Genomic DNA, 17,675 nt, shown 5'->3' on the forward strand with positions numbered 1-17,675 from the left:
TCCAAAGCAATGTTTCCCAACTTTAAAAAGTGTGGATTTCAACACATGAACTCACAAAGTTGTGTAAGTCATGTTATTCTATTTGAATAACAGAATAAAAATTAGAAGGGACTTTGGGGAGGGGGACAGACCCAATATCATTTCACAGAAATGGCTGTCCAGTGTTTTCTAAAAAACTTCCAGTGATAAGCACCCAGAACTTCTGGAGACAAGCAGTTCCACTGGTTAATTGTTCCCACTGTCAGGAAGTTTCTCCTTAGTTTTAGGTTACTTCTCTCTTTGTTTAGTTTCCATCCATTGCTTTTTGTTTTGCCTTCTGCTGGTTTGGAAAATGCATTGCCCCCCCTTCTTTGTGGCAGCCCCTCAAAAGCCTGTTTTGTGACCTGCCTGTCACACTCTTGGGCAAAGCATGTAAGCCATTTCCTCCTTTCAGTGGTTCATGAAAGTACATCTATAATATGTAGATACAGATAATAAAGTCGAAAAAATGTGAACAACATTTTTAGAGAACTATAGATACGTTGAGGCCAGGGATGACAAGGAGTGGCTGGGAGGGGAGGGGAGGAGCGAGGCACCCCTTGGCGTGAGTAATGTTGAGTTGGCCATGCCCACCCAGTCACATGGCCTCCCAGACACGCCCGTCCAGTCACATGACCACCCAGTCACACCTGCCCACCCAGCCATTAGGGCAGAGAACTGGTTGTTAAAAAATTTGAATCCCACCACTGGCTATCTCATTCATGGGCAAAGGACAAACTGAAGATGGAGTCCTGGGGGCATGGCAGAAAATAGATATTATCAAGGCATCTTGCTATCCTTTATCCAAGGAGGGAAACAGTTGGCATCTCCCATACTGCTCTGTTCTTCCAAGTCTCACCCAGGACGATTTCCTTCTACGTTATGCTTTTTGACAATATCTTTTCAAATCATTTTTTCACAAAAGGAATGCACCAACTTATTTCTACCAATGGTACAGTGTTTAATAACACAATCCTTTTCTATTGTTATGCTGTTACAAGCCTGGCACTAGAAGGCGTTTGCTATACCTAGTTGTTTGGACTTTGGAGGTAATTGTCTCTCCAACTGCAACCTTCCTTTGGAAATTGGAGCTACATAACATTGGGAGAAACTCCACTGAGAGTACAGAATGTAAAATGTGTTTGATGTTCTCATCTTAGCACTTCCGGAAGCGTCTTGCTCTTTTCTGGGCATGCAGTCAAGAATGACTGAACTTGTGTATCCAAAAGGACTTTGGAAAAGAGCCAAAGTGCATTTTAGATATGTAGATATGACTGAAAACTAACCAGTTGCAGCTGTCAATAAATTAGGAGTGTGGCTGAGAACACTAGCTCGAAACTTTAGACTAAAAGTTTTGAAATGACGCAGGAAAAGTAATACAATCTGGAAGCCAAGGTTAAAGTTCTAAAAATATTGTGGTTGAACAAATTGAATTGATCCCCAGCATCAATTTTTGTTCACTGTTTTTAATCTGACTCTTATAAAAATATGTTTATTAATACACAATGCTTTTATAAGATTTATGTCGAAAGAGACTCTGTCATGTAGCACTGTTCAAGTGTTATGAAAAGTTGGGAAATCTCTTTGTAAGTGATTTATGAAGTTTTAGTACATTCTTCTTGGAAATGTGGGATGGACCATATTGAATCTTAATTTTGCTGTTTTAAGAGACAGCAAAAATAACCAATTTTCCATTCCATTTTTCCTTCAAACAAAAATAGTTTAGTTTACTAACAACATTTTTCAAAGCAAGGAATTAAGTGCTCTGTACAAGATAAACTAAGATATAATCAGAATACAGGCTCATAAACCCTCTCCTTTTGAAATGCAATATGCGTACATGCAACTATTAAGAACGAGGAAAATCCAAAATTTACTTTGATGGTGGCTTGCTCAAACTATAATATAAACTTCTAACTATAGAAGTTAGAACTAGGTAAGAAATTATAGAGCTAACTAACTATAATTTAGAAGGATTTTTTTCCCCTCAGAAGACAAGTGATACCTGTATAGTGCCTATTATTTTCGTAAATGTTGTTCAAGAATTGTTGAGGAGGGATTGGTGGTGGGGAGATACTGGCAAATGTTTCCTTCACAATCTGTCAAGACTCCTTTATGGCCTAAAGTCTGCTAGGATTTATCCAAAAATCATTAAATTTTGTCTAAAACAATGTTTTTCTTAAAAAGCAACAACAGAATTTTAAATCCCTGTGCCTTCTTCTCTGAAAATGGACAGGTTCCATTTCCTTGGAATAGGATTCAATCTGATGAAGTTTTGCTGAAAAGTTTAACCAATCCATGAAGTTTTGGGCAATGAACTGTTAAGTCAACCTCCATGTTAGCAAAAACAGAAGAAGCAGAACCCCTATCATATTAATCCGTTCATCTTGAAATAGATTGAATGAAAATTGACTTCTTGAAGTTGCCTGTTTACATTTAGAAACAAGCTGAATCACCAAGACTGAGAATCTCCCTACCTCCTTCCCTCCCCTCCCTCCCTCTCTCCCCTCCCTCCCTCCCTCTCTCTCTCTTTCTCTCTCTCTCTGAAAAATCAATCTCACTGAGAAAATCCATCATGAAGGAAAGAGAACTGTTGAGAATAATCTTATTATTTCTTATTATTATAAAGAAAGAACTGAGATGGCACAGTGATTAGAATGCAGTACTGCAGGCTACCTGAGGTGACTGCTCGCTGCAGTTCGGCAGTTCAAATCTCACCGGCTCAAGGTTGACTCAGCCTTCCATCTTCCTGAGGTGGGTAAAATGAGGACCCAGATTGTTGGGGGCAATATGCTGACATCTTAAACTGCTTAGAGGGGGCTTTAAAAGCATTATGATGCGGTATATAAGTCTAAGTGCTATTGCTATTAATATTGCAATTGTACAATATTTAAGTTGTGTATAGAAAACACATGAAGACATCACCAGAAGACTAAGAAGAAATGGCTTTGGGGCTCTGTTAATGAACATGTGCTCTGGTTAGGAGCAAGAGACAGAGGAGGGGAACCTTACATAAACTGAAGAATCAAAACACTGCTACAAGTGGCATTCAGGTTTTTTTCCTCCCATTTGAACTGGAATCTAGGAGGAATGGGAGGCAATTCATAGCCACAAAAGAACTAAAGTGTAAAATGGGGAGAAGTCTTCCCTTATTTCTAGGTGGGTTCCTGATGTAATACCTCAAAGAAATTAGATGGCTGCTAGCAACACATGTACATGTGACCTACAAGCCATTTTGCCTTGACTACAGGACTTCTCTGCTGAGGGGATCCTATGTTTTGAACCCCACGCACCAGGGCTTATCCCAGTGGTGAAATTCAATTTTTTTACTACCAGTTCTGTGGGCGTGGCTTGGTGGCCATGGCAGGGGAAGGATACTGCAAAGTCCCCATTCCCACCCCACTCTAGGGGAAGGATACTGCAAAGTCCCCATTCACACCCCACTCCAGGGGAAGGATACTGCAAAGTCCCCATTCACATCCCACTCCAGGGGAAGGATACTGCAAAATCAACATTCCCAGCCCACTCCAGCAGAATGATACTGCAAAGTCCCCATTCCCACCCCACTCTAGGGGGAGGATAGTGCAAAGTCCCCATTCTCATCCCACTCCAGGGGAAGGATACTGCAAAATGCCCATTCCCAACCCACTCTAGGGGGAGGATACTGCAAAGTCCCCATTCCCACCCCACTCCAGGGGAAGGATACTGCAAAATCCCCATTTCCACCCCACTCCAGGGGAAGGATACTGCAAAGTCCCCATTCCCACCCCACTCTAGGGGGAGGATACTGCAAAGTCCCCATTCTCACCCCACTCCAGGTGAAGGATACTGCAAAATCCTCATTCCCACCCCACCCCAGGGGAAGGATACTGCAAAGTTTGATTTGATTTTTGATTTTAACTTTATTTGTATGCCGCCCTTTTCCCTGGGGTTACTCAGGGCGGCTCACAATTCAGGGGGAGGGAAGTACAAAACAAGTTAAACACATAAAGACAATACATCGTTAAAAAACACAACAGTCGTACTATTCGGGTGGGGTTGAAGTCTTTAGCCCCAGGCCTGTCGGGACAGCCAGGTTTTAAGGGCTACGCGGAAGGTCTGAAGGGTGGTGAGGGTACGAATCTCCACGGGGAGTTCGTTCCATAGGGACCCATTCCCACCCCACTCCAGGAGAAGGATACTGCAAAATCCCCATTTCCACCCCACTCCATGGGAAGGATACTGCAAAGTCCCCATTCCCACCCCACTCCAAGGGAAGGATACTGCAAAATCCCCATTCCCACCCCACTCCAGGGGAAGGATACTGCAAAGTCCCCATTCACACCCCACTCTAGGGGGAGGATACTGCAAGTCCTCATTCCCACTCCACTCCAGGGGAAGGATACTGCTAAGTCCCCATTCACACCCCACTCCGGGATAAGGATACTGCAAAGTCCCCATTCCCACCCCACTCCAGGAGAAGGATACTGCAAAATCCCCATTCCCACCCCATTCTAGGGGAAGGATACTGCAAGTCCCCATTCACACCCCACTCTAGGGAGAGGATACTGCAAGTCCTCATTCCCACTCCACTCCAAGGGAATGATACTGCAAAGTCCCCATTCACACCCCATTCCGGTATAAGGATACTGCAAAGTCCCCATTCCCACCCCACTCCAGGAGAAGGATACTGCAAAATCCCCATTCCCACCCCATTTTGGGTCCAGCCAAGGGGTATTTGCCAGTTCTCCGAACTACTCAAAATTTTCACTACCGGTTCTCCAGAACCTGTCAGATCCTGCTGAATTTCACCCCTGGCTTAGTTTGTGGTTTTATATGAACACTTTTTCTAAATAAATGGCAAGAGTTATTTTTACAGAATACTTTCTTTAAGATGCAACACTAAAAAATTTTAGTCATTGTTGCAGTTATAGCATTTGCCCTCTGGAATAACATTGGTCTCCTCCCCAAGATCTGTTTGGCTCCCATTTTGATTGTATTTATATGAGTCCTTAAGCTCTGGCTCTCTTCCCAGACCTTGGGCTAGGGCGGGTGGTGGGCCCCTGGAGGGTTGCTTGATTTGTGAGATGATGGTTTGTTTCCTCCAGACACCCTCTGTCTATTGTGTGGGTTTTACTTTAAATTTAGTGTATCGTACACTAGGTTGTAATGGAATAACATTACATTTTACAAATTAAATTAAAGTCTGTACCTCCGAAAAATGCACTGGAAGGCTTTGTCCATTTTCCTTGGCAACGGACTGCATAATGTTCAGGGCCTTCTTGGCTTTTTTGCGAGTGATCAGCCACCGTGGAGATTCAGGGACCACCCTGCAAAAAGGAGGGACCAATGAGGAAGAGTCTGCAGCTGTCAACAGATTAGATTTATTGCCTGCAAGAATGCCAAAACCTCATCAGCATCTTAATGAGTTCTTAAGCCTTTCAGTTCTATCCTGGCACTCTGAGTTTCTTTCTCCCTCCTGAAAATTTCTTTTGTTGGTGAAAATGACTCTTCTAAATCTGGTCACTTCGGCCCCCTCTTCTGCTTTTTTGGAATATCCTTCCAAAAGTGTTCATACTCTTGTGTTAGTTTGGTTGAGATTGTTAATTATATTTTGGATTTTTCCCCCTTTTCCTGAGACACCAACATAGCTACTATTACTTTTTATGACCCAATAAATGATATTTATTTATTTACAGAGCTGTGGTGGTGCAGTAGTTAGAGTGCAGTACTGTAGCTACTTCTGCTGACTGCTGCTGCCTGCAGTTTGGCAGTTCGAGTCTCACCAAGCTCAAGATTGACTCAGCCTTCCATTCTTCTGAGGTGGGTAAAATGAGGACCCAGATTGTTGGGGAAAATATGCTGACTCTGTAAACTGTTTAGAGAGGGCGTTAAACAGGGATGGGTTCCTGCCAGTTCTATCCTCTTCTATAGAAGAGGTTCCACAAATCTACAGTGCCATTTAGAACCGGTTCCAGCTCCCTCCCACCCACCCGTCCATACCACGCTTGCCCGGCCCACCGCTCACTGATTGGCTGGCTCACCAATCGCCCCACCCACCTCTAAGAGTCCTAGCTAAACCTTAAAGTCTTAAAGCTGTAAGTTTGAACACCCTGGGTTTTTTTTCTAAAGCATTAGGGGTGCAAGGGTCTTGTAAGTTGACAGTTTTAAGACTTGCATACTTCAGTGCCAGAGTTCCTGAGCCAACATGACTGGAGGAGGAATTCTGGGAGTTGAAGTTCACAAGTCTTAAAGCTGTCAAGTTTGAACACTCCTGAGGGGTTTTTTTTCTAAAAAATTAGGGGTGCAAGGGTCTTGTAACTTGACAGCTTTAAGACATGCGGGCTTCAAATGCCAGAGTTTCTGAGCCAACATTTTGGTTGCTAAGCAAGAGCGTTGTTAAGTGAGTTTCACCATATTTTACAAGTTGGCCACGTCCACCCAGTCACATGATTGCCAAGCCACTTCCACCCAGTCACATGGCTGGCAAGCCACTCCCATCTGGTCACATGGCCAGCAAGCCACTCCCACAAAGCCAGCCACACTCACAGAAGAGGTTCTAAAAAATTTTGAAACCCACCACTGGCTTTAAAGCACTGTGAAGTGGTATATAAGTCTAAGTGCTATTGGTATTGGTGAAGGAGACAAGAGATCAAGCACATTTGAATTATGTGAAACTGATGGATCTAATCATGCCAACAGTAATCTAGAAGTTCATATTGATTATTAGGTGACTTACACCCATTATTTGAAGGTTCTGAAATTCAACGTAGGGTTTACAAACATTTTATAATCAACAAGTTTGATTATACACAATCAAGTTGATGTCAAGTCCTTGTGATCATATAAATCAGTGATGGCTAACCTTTTTCCCATTGTGTGCCAAAAGCAGGGGGAGTGCAGGGGGGGTGTCATGTGCGGGAGTGCCCACACCCATAATGCTATGCACGCAACCCCCATGCTCATGTACGTGACCCCCCATGTGCATGCGTGTGCGACCCCCTCCCTCCCGCTTTTGGTGCACAATGGACCCATTTTTCTCCCTCTCCAGGCTCCAGAGGCTTTCTAGGAGCCTGGGGAGGGCAAAAATAGTCTCCTCTGCTCCTCCTCTCCAGAGGGCAAAAAAACAGCCCTAAGGGCAACCTGGAAGTTTGGGAATGGAACACGTGTGCCATAGGTTCGCCATCATGGATATAGATAGATTTTTAGGACAATTTGTTCCAAGCCTGGTCTTTCATGTCTTCCAACACTTCACCTATCGTCATTGTAATTGAATCCACCTTCCCTGCTGTTGATCCTCATCTTCTTTTTCTCTTTCCTTCTACCTTTCCCAACATGAGAACTTTCTCCAGAGTGCCAGGTCTTTACAGAATGTGTCAGAGGTTTGAAAATTTAAGCCTTTTTTGTGCCTCAAGTAAGATCCTGGATTGATTTGTTTGATGATCGTTGCCCATGCTATTCTTAGGAGCTTATCCTAATACCAATGTCCAAAAGCATAAACCTTCTTTCTCTCCTGCTTCTTCACAGTCTCGATTTCACTTCCATGGAAGAAAATGGGGGGGGGGGAATTGTTTCCATGTTTTTAATTCTGTGGGTATAAAATACATCCCAGCACCTGAATATCTTTTCCAAGGCTTTTTTTGCTGCTATATCAATTGCTAATCTGCAGCATATTTCTTAACTGCTAGTTCTTTTCCTCCTGTTAGACAATCTTAGAAGATAGAAGATATTCACCACTTCAGTAGCTTTACTGTAAATCTTAAACCTGATTGCCTTTCTTGTCATTAATTTGGCTTTCTTTATATTTAAATGTACTCCTATTTTTCACTATGTATTTGGACTATTTTAAATTTAATAACTGAATGCTTTAATTATCTTACTATTAAAAACTGCAATTATATTAATAGAATATAGTCATGGCATGGTAAGGATGATGACTTGTGACTGTTCATTAATAATGATTCATTATTTTTATAGATTTCAAACTTATATAAATTAATAATCTATATAATAACTCCAAAATATAGGTCAGTATTATTGTTGCACCCATGATGTAGACGTCATAAGAGCTTATCTAAGTTCAGCTTTAATGAATGACTGAGATTCAGACAGAGAAACATAAGAATGGTTCTCGGTTTACTAAATAACTCATATTAGCTTTCCTCCATCTAGTGCCATTAATAAATGTTGCATCATTAGTACTCATACTTTTTGGATGTGCTTCTCTGAAGATAAAGAGTTCAACTTCTAGAAAAGACTAAGTTGGGAAAGGTTCTTTTGCAAAAAAACCAGCTGCTATTTGTATTAAATAGAACTCACGAATGCATCAGAAGATAATTTTGGGGGTGGGGAGAAAAAGGAAAGTAATGGCAGTTACCAGTAATATAACAGGAAAAGAAAGTTGGGAAGTGTGGTAACTAGTTGAATCCCCTGCCATGTGGGAATCACATAAGCAATTCCAGGAAGAATCACAACTCCGAGCGTGAAGAACATCTGTATTACAATTCCAACGACCCGTCGGTGATCTGAACCAACCAGCTCTGTTACTAAATTGACAAAAAGACAAACAAAAACTTTGAAAGATAACAAGAGATCTATTATAAAAAGCATAGCTGGAGTAATAGCACATTTTCCCAGTGTCTTATGCCAGCAGTCTCCAACCTTTCTGGCTTGGTGGCTGGGGTGGTGGTGGAGAGGGGAACTGGCCTGCAAGTGGTGGGCTGGCATTCCCATGTGCACCAGTGGTGGGTTTCAAAATTTTTTACTACCAGTTCTGTGGGCATGGCTTGGGTGGCATGGCAGGGGAAGGATACTGCAAAATCCCCATTTCCTCCCAATCAGCTTGGACTCGGGAGGTAGAGAATAGATGGGGGCGAGGTCAATCAGAGGTGGTATTAACCAGTTCTCTGAACTACTCAAAATTTCCGCTACAGGTTCTCCAGAACTGGTCAGAATCTCAGGTCTGCACATGTGCATCAGCCTGCCACTCGCACAAGTCAAACTCTGCTTCCAGCAAGAAAAAAAAAAAAGGAAACCATCCTTCATCAGAATGATTCCATAGCAAATTCTACCATAAAATCCAATTCAATAAAGCTCATTCAGTAAAGCTATTCAACTTCTTTATGTTGCTCTGGCTGCATTGGGAAAGAACTGAAACACACCATGCCTTACCCAGTACAAAGCTTGTCATCCAGGTTCCCTTTCCAAAAATTCCTTGTAGAAAGCGAAATATTGAAAATACAATAATGTTTGGTGCAAAAGCCACTATTAGGCCACATAGTCCTGCCCCAAAGCAAGAAAAGAGATAAATGGTGATTCTGCCAAATCTGTCAAGGGAAGCAAAACAAATGAATAAATAAAGAAGAAATGGAGCCAAGAGGAGGAAAACATAACTTTGAAAAACTCTAGTGAAATTTCTCTTCTTCTCCCAGATTATAGACACTCTACTACGTTTGCCCAGATACATTCAATTACAAGCTCCATGAACTTCAATCAGCATCGTTCATTGGTAGTCCCCTTATTAGATTAATTTAGGTTGTTTAATGAAACTATTTGGGAATATCTTCTGCATAAACATGTGCAGGATAGTGTTACTACTATAGAGCTAGATCTTCTAAATATGAATAATTCTTAGTTGAATGCTAAGGTATCTCACACCAGTTCAACTCCTTCCACGTATTAATTACTGTAACATCCTGAGTATGTGCATGTCTGTGGAAGAGATCAGATGTTTCTCCACTGATTGTACTAGTGAAGAGAAGTGCCTTAAAGTTACTACTCTTTTAAACAATAAGAAGTTGAAGATTAGGAATGTGAAAATTACTCCCTTCTTCTACCTATGAATGATTGTAATTAACAATGTCTATTTATCATACAAGGAAAACAGGGGGTTGGAGGTTTTTATCCTTTAGTAATGATTTAATCAAATACTCAAAAGTGTTCAGTATATTTTGGACTATTAATTTTGTTGTTGCTTAAAGATTCTTAAGGGTTCAAAATTATGACTTGGAACTCCTGTACATGATGAAAACACTGTCAGGAGTCACATAATGACTAAAAGCCTGCCAGACATTGGTTGAATGACTTTTCCTGCCACATGCTATGACAGCTGATAGATTTCAAACTCCCTAAGAAAACTTAATTTTGGGTGTATGTTTTCTTTTTCTGGGGAAAAAACTATAGTTGCCGATACATATTTGGACAATTTTTTAAATTGGGAAATCTAGGGGCAAAGCAATATTTTTTGCCCTTTTTGTTACCTTTTGGTAGCCCACATTTCTTAGATCAGGGAAGGTTTTGGTACAAGAGAGGCTGGACTAGACTGAAAGTGGACAAAACTTTGACAAAAGTTTATGCGGCATCGTAATCTTGCATAATTCTAGTCATCTGTATTAAAATACTTGTAGCTGTTGGAACAAGAGTCAGAAATTGCAGGCAATCTGCTTTATATCAGAACTGGCCTCCAGAGTGTGGAAGTCTCTGTCCATCAGTAGAATCAAAGGTGGGCAACTATGACCCCTTTATAATCTGTGCACTTCACCTCCCAGCTGTATGTAAAGGGGCCATAGTTGTCCAACCTTGACTAGGATAGTGCTTTGATACTTTGGGTTTTTTTAGCGAATTACAATGGACAGAAACCACACTTTTCCATATTTGAACAATAAAGAAAAAGCATGTTTTGTTGCAAAACATGAATGCAAGTTTCCAATATTCTTTCCTCAAATGTGAGAATGAAGAAGGGTGAAAGGAGCATGCAGTACATACAGGTAATTCTCGACTTGCAACCATTTGTTTAATGAGCATTCAAAGTTACAATAATGCACTGAAAATAAGTAAATTATGACTGTTTTTCACACTTATGGCCATTGCAGTATCCCCATGGTCATGTGATCAAAATTTAAAAGCTTGGTAATGTTTATGGCGTATTTATGATGACTGCTGTGAAGCAAAGTCAATGGGGAAGCCAGCTTCACATAACAACCATGTTACTAACTTGACAACTGCATGGTTCTCTTAACAACTGTGGCAACAAAGGCCATAAAATGGGGCAAAACTTACTTATTGTCTCACTTAGTAAACAGACAGTTTGGGCTCGATTACGGTCATAAATCGAAGACTACCTGTAAAGTATTTCACCCTCCATCTACATAATGCATGACATAGCCTTATTTGTCATGGAAGAGAAAGCAGTCCATAGGTAAGTGTTCAAAAGGCATTGTTACCTGTCTGCAGCGTATCCCAGAACAAACCCTCCTACCAGAAATCCCATATTGAGTATAGACTGAGTCATGTCTATTATCCACTTGTTCTCACAGACAAGGTCATACTGCAGAAGGAAGCGTACAAAATACAATAAGTTTCGGTAGAGGAACAATGAATTTTAGGCCTTGAAAAAAATAATAGTGTTATTGTTGTTTATGTATTTAATGGTCCTCTCTTCCCTCCCCCACTCCCTTCTTTCTTAGAGATGAACAGTTGTCATCCAGTCATCATACTGGACCCATGTGCTTCAATACATGCATTGTTTTATAAAGTGATGTTCCAGTCTTCCAATATATGGTGGCGCAGTGGTTAGAATGCAGTACTGCAGGCTATTTCTGCTAACTGCTGGCTTCCTGCAATTTGGCAGATCGAATCTCACCAGGTTTAAGGTTGACTCAGCCTTTCATCCTTCCAAGGTTTGTAAAATGAAGACCCAGATTGTTGGAGGAAATATGCTGACGCTATAAACCACTGTGAAGCAGTATATAAATCTAAGTGCTATTGCTATATGAGAGAGGGAAGAGAGTAAATTAAAAAAAGATACCATATTTTTCAGAGTATAAGATGCACCTTCCCCTCCCCCCAAAAAGGGTGAAAATCTGGGTGCATCTTATACACCGAATACAGCATTTATGGCTTCCTTTGCAAAAATGTATGTGCAGAGGGCTTGGGAGGCTTGCAAAGTGCTCCTGGGGGCTGGGGAGGGCAAAAACGAGCAAAACACGGGCCATTTTTGCCTCCCAGCCCCCAGGAGCACTCTACAAGCCTCCCAAAGCTCTGCATGACCTTTTTTCTTTTTTCTTTTTGCAAAAAATGAAGCATGCAGAGGGTTTGGGAGGACTGCAGAGTGCAAAAACTTTTTTAAAAAATGTACCTCTTCAAAATCATGGTGCGTCTTATACTCCGGTGTGTCTTATAGTCTGAAAAATATGGTAATTAAGAATGCACCACCAGTGATAATACCCAGTTGAAATTAACATCTAAAAAGGATTTTCCTGGTCTCTTAAAGCCATACCAGAGTCATTGATGGTTGATGCATGAGCAGGGACATGAGTCAAGGGCTGAGTACATTCATGCCTGTCATACAGAATAGAATAGAATTCTATTCCATTCCATTCTATTCAACAGGCATGAATTGTATACACAGTATTCCATATACAGACCTCCTGACTCAAAAAGCCTCTATGCAGTAATCTCAGTGCATTTGAGATTAAATAATTTTTTATTGTGTTAAAATTAAGCCAATGACTTTGTTAGATCAATATAAGATGACAGTATGCAAACTGCATGCTGCAGACCCAAAGAAGATATGCACCATCACCATATGCTTATTTTGGTTCCTCCAAATATAGAAAATTGCAGAGCTCAAAATCAACATTTCTGCTATCAGTAATGGACATTACAATCCAAGGGTGAAAATGTAGAGCTGGAAGATCACCTGTATGCAGTACATTGTTTACCTTTATGATACAGAGTAATAGAGAAGCTGCATTAAGGGAAAGGGATGGTGTAGTTGACAAGCCAGGAATACGTGTTGCAATAATTCCTCTTTTCTCACAAATGTTTCTTGCCTCTTATTTGGAAAAATGGGGAAACAACTGATATATTCCAGGAGGCTGGATCTGAGCTCAGGATTTGATGCAATGTCCTGGGAGAGTTATATCCTGAAAAAATTCTCAGGATTTTTATGTTGTTTTATTTTATAAAGTCACCTAACTTTCTGATTTTTCAATGAATGTCAATAAAGTCGGGTAGTGGGATTATGTCAATGAATCATTATGAAGTCATAAAACATTCATAATAGCATTTTTACAGGAAAAGAAAATGAGTAATGTCCAGCATATAATGCAAATTAATTTAATTACAACTATCTGCTATGCTGGCATTAGCTACCTGGAGTTGTGACTGTGGTCTGTGTTTTATATTTTAATGTAAGGTGTGTGTAATGAGGACTCCCTAAAATAAACTAGCAAAAAAAGAGGGCAGGATGTATTGGCCATTGACAGCATCACCAGAATTGCCTGGCTATGTCAGATTTACTTCCTAATTTGATCTTCTTAAACTACGATTTAAGCAGGCTTTCCTCCTCTTTTCTCTAGTATGAATATCAGTAGCCATAAATCACTGAGAAAGAGACCAAAATTAGGACAACGTGGAATTATGCTGACAGTTTTTGAATCCTCCTAGCAGAGAGTTTATTCCATTAAAAAAAATCAATATTGAGATGAACTTTGGTTGCATGAGCTAAACTGAAACTTAAAAAAAAAGACTCATAAAGAGGAAATCCTATTGGTGCATAATAACTGACCCCTTGCTTTACTAGAGATGTTTATTTAGGTCAGGGTTAGAGCTGCTGTCAAAAGCCAAGTCCCTGAGCCTATGTGCCTGAAATGCCAGTTCAGTTCCAGTCGTTTTCCAGGAATTTCAGGGAAGGATGCCCACCTACAATTTTGTGAAATAATACAGGAGCTAAATAAGTGAATGATCTGGTTTAAGTTAAGGTGGCTGATCTTTCTAATGCTAATAGAACAGCTTTCCTGATTTCATAGCCTCAAAATGATCTTTAGTCCATAATAGGATTGGTGCTGATGGCCTTCTGTTCAATGTATATTTGATCAGTTAAATTTATTTTTAAATATGAAGAGTTTGACTCAGAGACAATTGTGTTTAATTATTTTAATATTCCATTACTCTTATTCTGTTTGTCAGAGCTGCCATCTTTCATTTGCACGTATGCTTCACTAGATGCCAGCCTGCCTAAACCATGATGGGAGGGAGCTGTGGGAAGATGGGGGGGGGGGGGGGGAACCGAAAGTGATCTTCGTGCTGTTGCGAGATATCCCAAGGCCGCAGACCTGGGAATGGATTGCAATGCCTAACCATCTCTATCCAACTGTTGCAGGGACAATTCCCAAAACATCTTTTTCTAATATGACTAGATAATGCAGAGATAACAAGGGGTTGGAATGGAGAGGGGAAAGTTAACTAGTGAATTATATCCAGCTTTGCTACTGGTTACACTTGGCTTTTAGTAAAAGTAACCTTTTCACTATGAATGGAATCGAGGGTGTTTCTTTCCTGAGATCAAGCTGGGACAGGTCTGACACCGTCTCAGTATCTGGGGACTGTAAGGGTCTGCATGAGGAAGAAGAGGCTGTGGTCCAGCCTGGCCAAGAGGGAATGTTTATGTATCCCCTGGATTTGGAATCTAAAGTGTTCTCACTTTTGATTCTAAATGGGCAGTGCCCCATTAAGATTTGATGCACGATCTGAACTCATACTGGACTTACAATTTATGCTTGAAGAGTAGGTTGCATCTATGATGGGGAAGGGACTTTGCAAAATTTCTTCTTGTATACCAGTTGTGCTCATTTTGAGCCTGGGAGGCTCTGTTCATGGCCACTCATGACTTTCTCATCTCCTGACTGGATTATTGCCACATGCTGTACTTGGGGCTACTCCTGAAGACCATCTGAAAAGCTTTAGTAGGTCCAGAAGGCAGGATGTGGGTAGTTATGGGTACATAAGTACTTGAAGGTCTGCCTTTCCAAGAACATCTGCCTGTTTCATTGGGAGGGTACGCTCCAGGTTCCTTCTGTTAAACTTTGTCATCTTATCTTATTGGAAGCATGCATTTACAGTGGTTGTTTTTCAAATTACAAATGAGATTAGTGGAAATGCATACTTTACACAGTAGCTTCCTGGAATTTTCTTTCTACTTACTATTTCTTTTATGACTGCATTGGTTTTTGGTTTTGTATGGTGCAGATGGGGTTTATTTTGGATGTTGTTTATAAATCATTTCTTTTCATTATTTTGTTAGTCCATTATGTTTTTAGACATTTTGTGAAGTCTCTGCCTAAGAGGAAGATGTGGTAAATAGTGTATAGACTGCCATGGTTTCTTCTTGCTTCTCATAAGAATCCTATGAGCACCAGTCATAGCTGGGCAGGCCAATAGCTGATATTTCTAATTTTTAAAAAATGAGAGTCATTGCTTTTTTATCACCCTGTGGTTTGGCTTGTAGCCCAATGTTCTGTGCAATCTGATACAAGCCTACTTAAAAGTAAACGCCAATGCATTCAGTTAGACTAACTTTTGAGGTCACAAGAGTGTATCAGTATGTGGGAAAGACCTTGAGAAATTGGGCCAAGAAATGCTGCCAAGGAAACGGTCAGATAAGAGACAGCATAGCCCAACATTTGTAGAGTGGGTGGGGCAAGAGGCTTAAGAAGAGCTCCTCCCACTCAGACTGTAAAGGAGACAAAGGAGAGGATTGTACTTTCAGGGTTGCAAGATTCCGTCAATGCAGCTTTAAATAAAATAGAATTAGTTTATCTGGCTGTGATTCCTACACATAAAGCAGGCATAAGGTTGCAGCTTCATAATATAATCTGAAGGCTCTGCCCTAGTTACTTGAACTCTGTGCTGCAATTTTAGTAGTCTGGGAATCTCCTGAGTTAATGGCCATCCATAAACAGCAAATGAGCTTCCATCATAGCTCATATGAGCAGTCCCTCTTTTCTCTTATATTACTTCCCCTCCATTTAACATCTGATTGTGTATTTCCTGACACTCAAAAGCTGTTTCACGATTTTTTGACTTTCAGTCCATGTCGAACAACTGAACTGCTGCTATAAAATTCATTTTGCCTAAATTGCCTAGGTAGTTTTAAGTGATAGTTTATGCTACGCACACTAGTTATGTCTTGAAAATGCATTGATTGAGATACCAGCTATTGCTTTCTCCTTTCTTCCCACCTCATATTTTTTGCCAAGGTTGCACTAAAATAAATGGCACTGAACTGCCCTGAAATTAGGTGGGAATTTTAAAACTGAAACAAAATGGCTTTAGTTTAGCTAAGGCCAGCTGTCCACTTAGCTCAATCAGTATGTTCTTCTATAAATGACAGCAGTTCTTCCAGGACTCAAGGAAAGAGATCTCACCTGTCATGTTATACGAACCTCCTCAAAGGGAGATGTTGGGGGGGGGGGGAATTATTGCCTTTGAGCTGCTCCACCAATAAAATATTTTTTAAAAAAAAATTGTATTCAAATGAGAAATTACATCTGATTTGTCTGGAGCACAAAGGCAGAATTCTGTAACTGAGACAACAGTATTGTCTGTCCTTGCAAATATGTTCAATTTTCTAAGTTGTTCTCATTCCTATATTCAAACCAACATCTATAATAGCATTTCTCCATCCTTCTCTCTGTCTCTTTCTCTGTCTCTGTCTCTCTCTTTTTCCTGATATAACTTTTTTCAAAAACGCAATGAAACAAGGCTAATATTATCCATGACACTTTTACACTGTGTAGAAAATAAAAAATGAACAGTTTAATCCAAATACCAAATCTATTTTTATACTTCACAATGTGTTACCTTATATACCATATATCTATAAAATTTATTGACTTGCATTAATAATAAACATTTGTTTAATTTTTTGTATGCAAATAAACCTATTTTTCTAGATAACATTGCCTTTACTTACCTCACTGGCAATAGTTGAGTGAGGTTTTTTGAATAACCAGCCATCCTGGCATGTAGTAAATGACTCGCCAGAAAAGTTGTTGGTAAGTTGAGCCAGTGGATACATACAATTATGCCGGGTGTTATTCCACTTTGTGTCATGCCTCTCACATTGCGAAGAGTTCAACAGGCTTGAGGCTTGAATGGTGATGTTGTATTCCTCTTCAAGCGTCCATTCACATGGCTTCTTCAGTTCAGATACAAAAGGTATCCGGCACCAATATTGCTCAGGGTCTCGTCCCAGAAATACAATCCCAACAAATAGAAAGGAGAAGGTAATGCCAGTCTGGCAGAGGAGGAAGAAGACCTTCTTTTGAAACTTTCCAAAGTCTCCAGCCTGTTTTAAAACCTCATCAAAAGACGGCATTGTAAACTCTAGTTGTCACACTCACTCACACACACACACACACACACACACACACACACACACACACTCCGGCAGTAAGTTGGATGAATCCAAATGAAAGCGGTGGTAACTTTCTTCCAACTTTGTGACTATATAAAGAGTATTTTCTATAGCTCAGACATTCTCTTTCTCTCTCTCTTTCCCAATCTCTCCCTCCCTCTCTCTCATTCTGCCTTCCTCACAAATGTCACGAAGTAATATAAGCAAAGCTGGGACAGATCAAAGTTTCATTCCCTCCTCTTTTTTTTCTTTCGTTCTGAAAGACTCACACACATCCACACATGTGCACGCGCAGCTATTATGTTACTTTGGCACAATGTGTACACAGCGCAACTTAGGATTTCACGATGAATTTGGCACACCTACAGTCCCAAAGAGGTCTATATTTTTTATTTATTTTTCCCAAGAGAGTACGTAGTATTAAAAACTCTTAACACTTTAGTGACCAACAATTAGTAAACAGGAGATTTAAAGCAGA

At 40.5% G+C, this 17,675-nt stretch overlaps 1 protein-coding gene across 3 annotated transcripts in view; it reads right to left on the reverse strand.

Annotated features, from left to right (window-relative positions):
- Nucleotides 1–17,182, reverse strand: part of SLC22A3 (solute carrier family 22 member 3) — a 33,672-nt gene extending 16,490 nt beyond the window's left edge. For all 3 annotated transcript variants that reach the window (XR_015697014.1, XM_014066257.2, XM_014066256.2), the window contains exons 1-5: nt 16,754–17,182; nt 11,220–11,323; nt 9,169–9,323; nt 8,375–8,543; nt 5,210–5,327 (exon numbers count right to left, since the gene is read on the reverse strand). Coding sequence is in view for 2 of the 3 variants with exons in the window: in XM_014066257.2 (XP_013921732.2) it covers nt 5,210–5,327; nt 8,375–8,543; nt 9,169–9,323; nt 11,220–11,323; nt 16,754–17,158 (951 nt within the window). In the remaining variant the exon portion in view is untranslated. The remainder of the gene's footprint in view (nt 1–5,209; nt 5,328–8,374; nt 8,544–9,168; nt 9,324–11,219; nt 11,324–16,753) is intronic.
- Between the last annotated feature and the right edge of the window lie 493 nt (nt 17,183–17,675).

This window comes from Thamnophis sirtalis, unplaced genomic scaffold (assembly GCF_051295495.1).
Source record: "Thamnophis sirtalis isolate CommonGarterSnake01/CBP01778 unplaced genomic scaffold, rThaSir2_p1.2 scaffold_6, whole genome shotgun sequence".
Classification (NCBI taxonomy): Eukaryota; Metazoa; Chordata; class Lepidosauria; order Squamata; family Natricidae; genus Thamnophis; species Thamnophis sirtalis.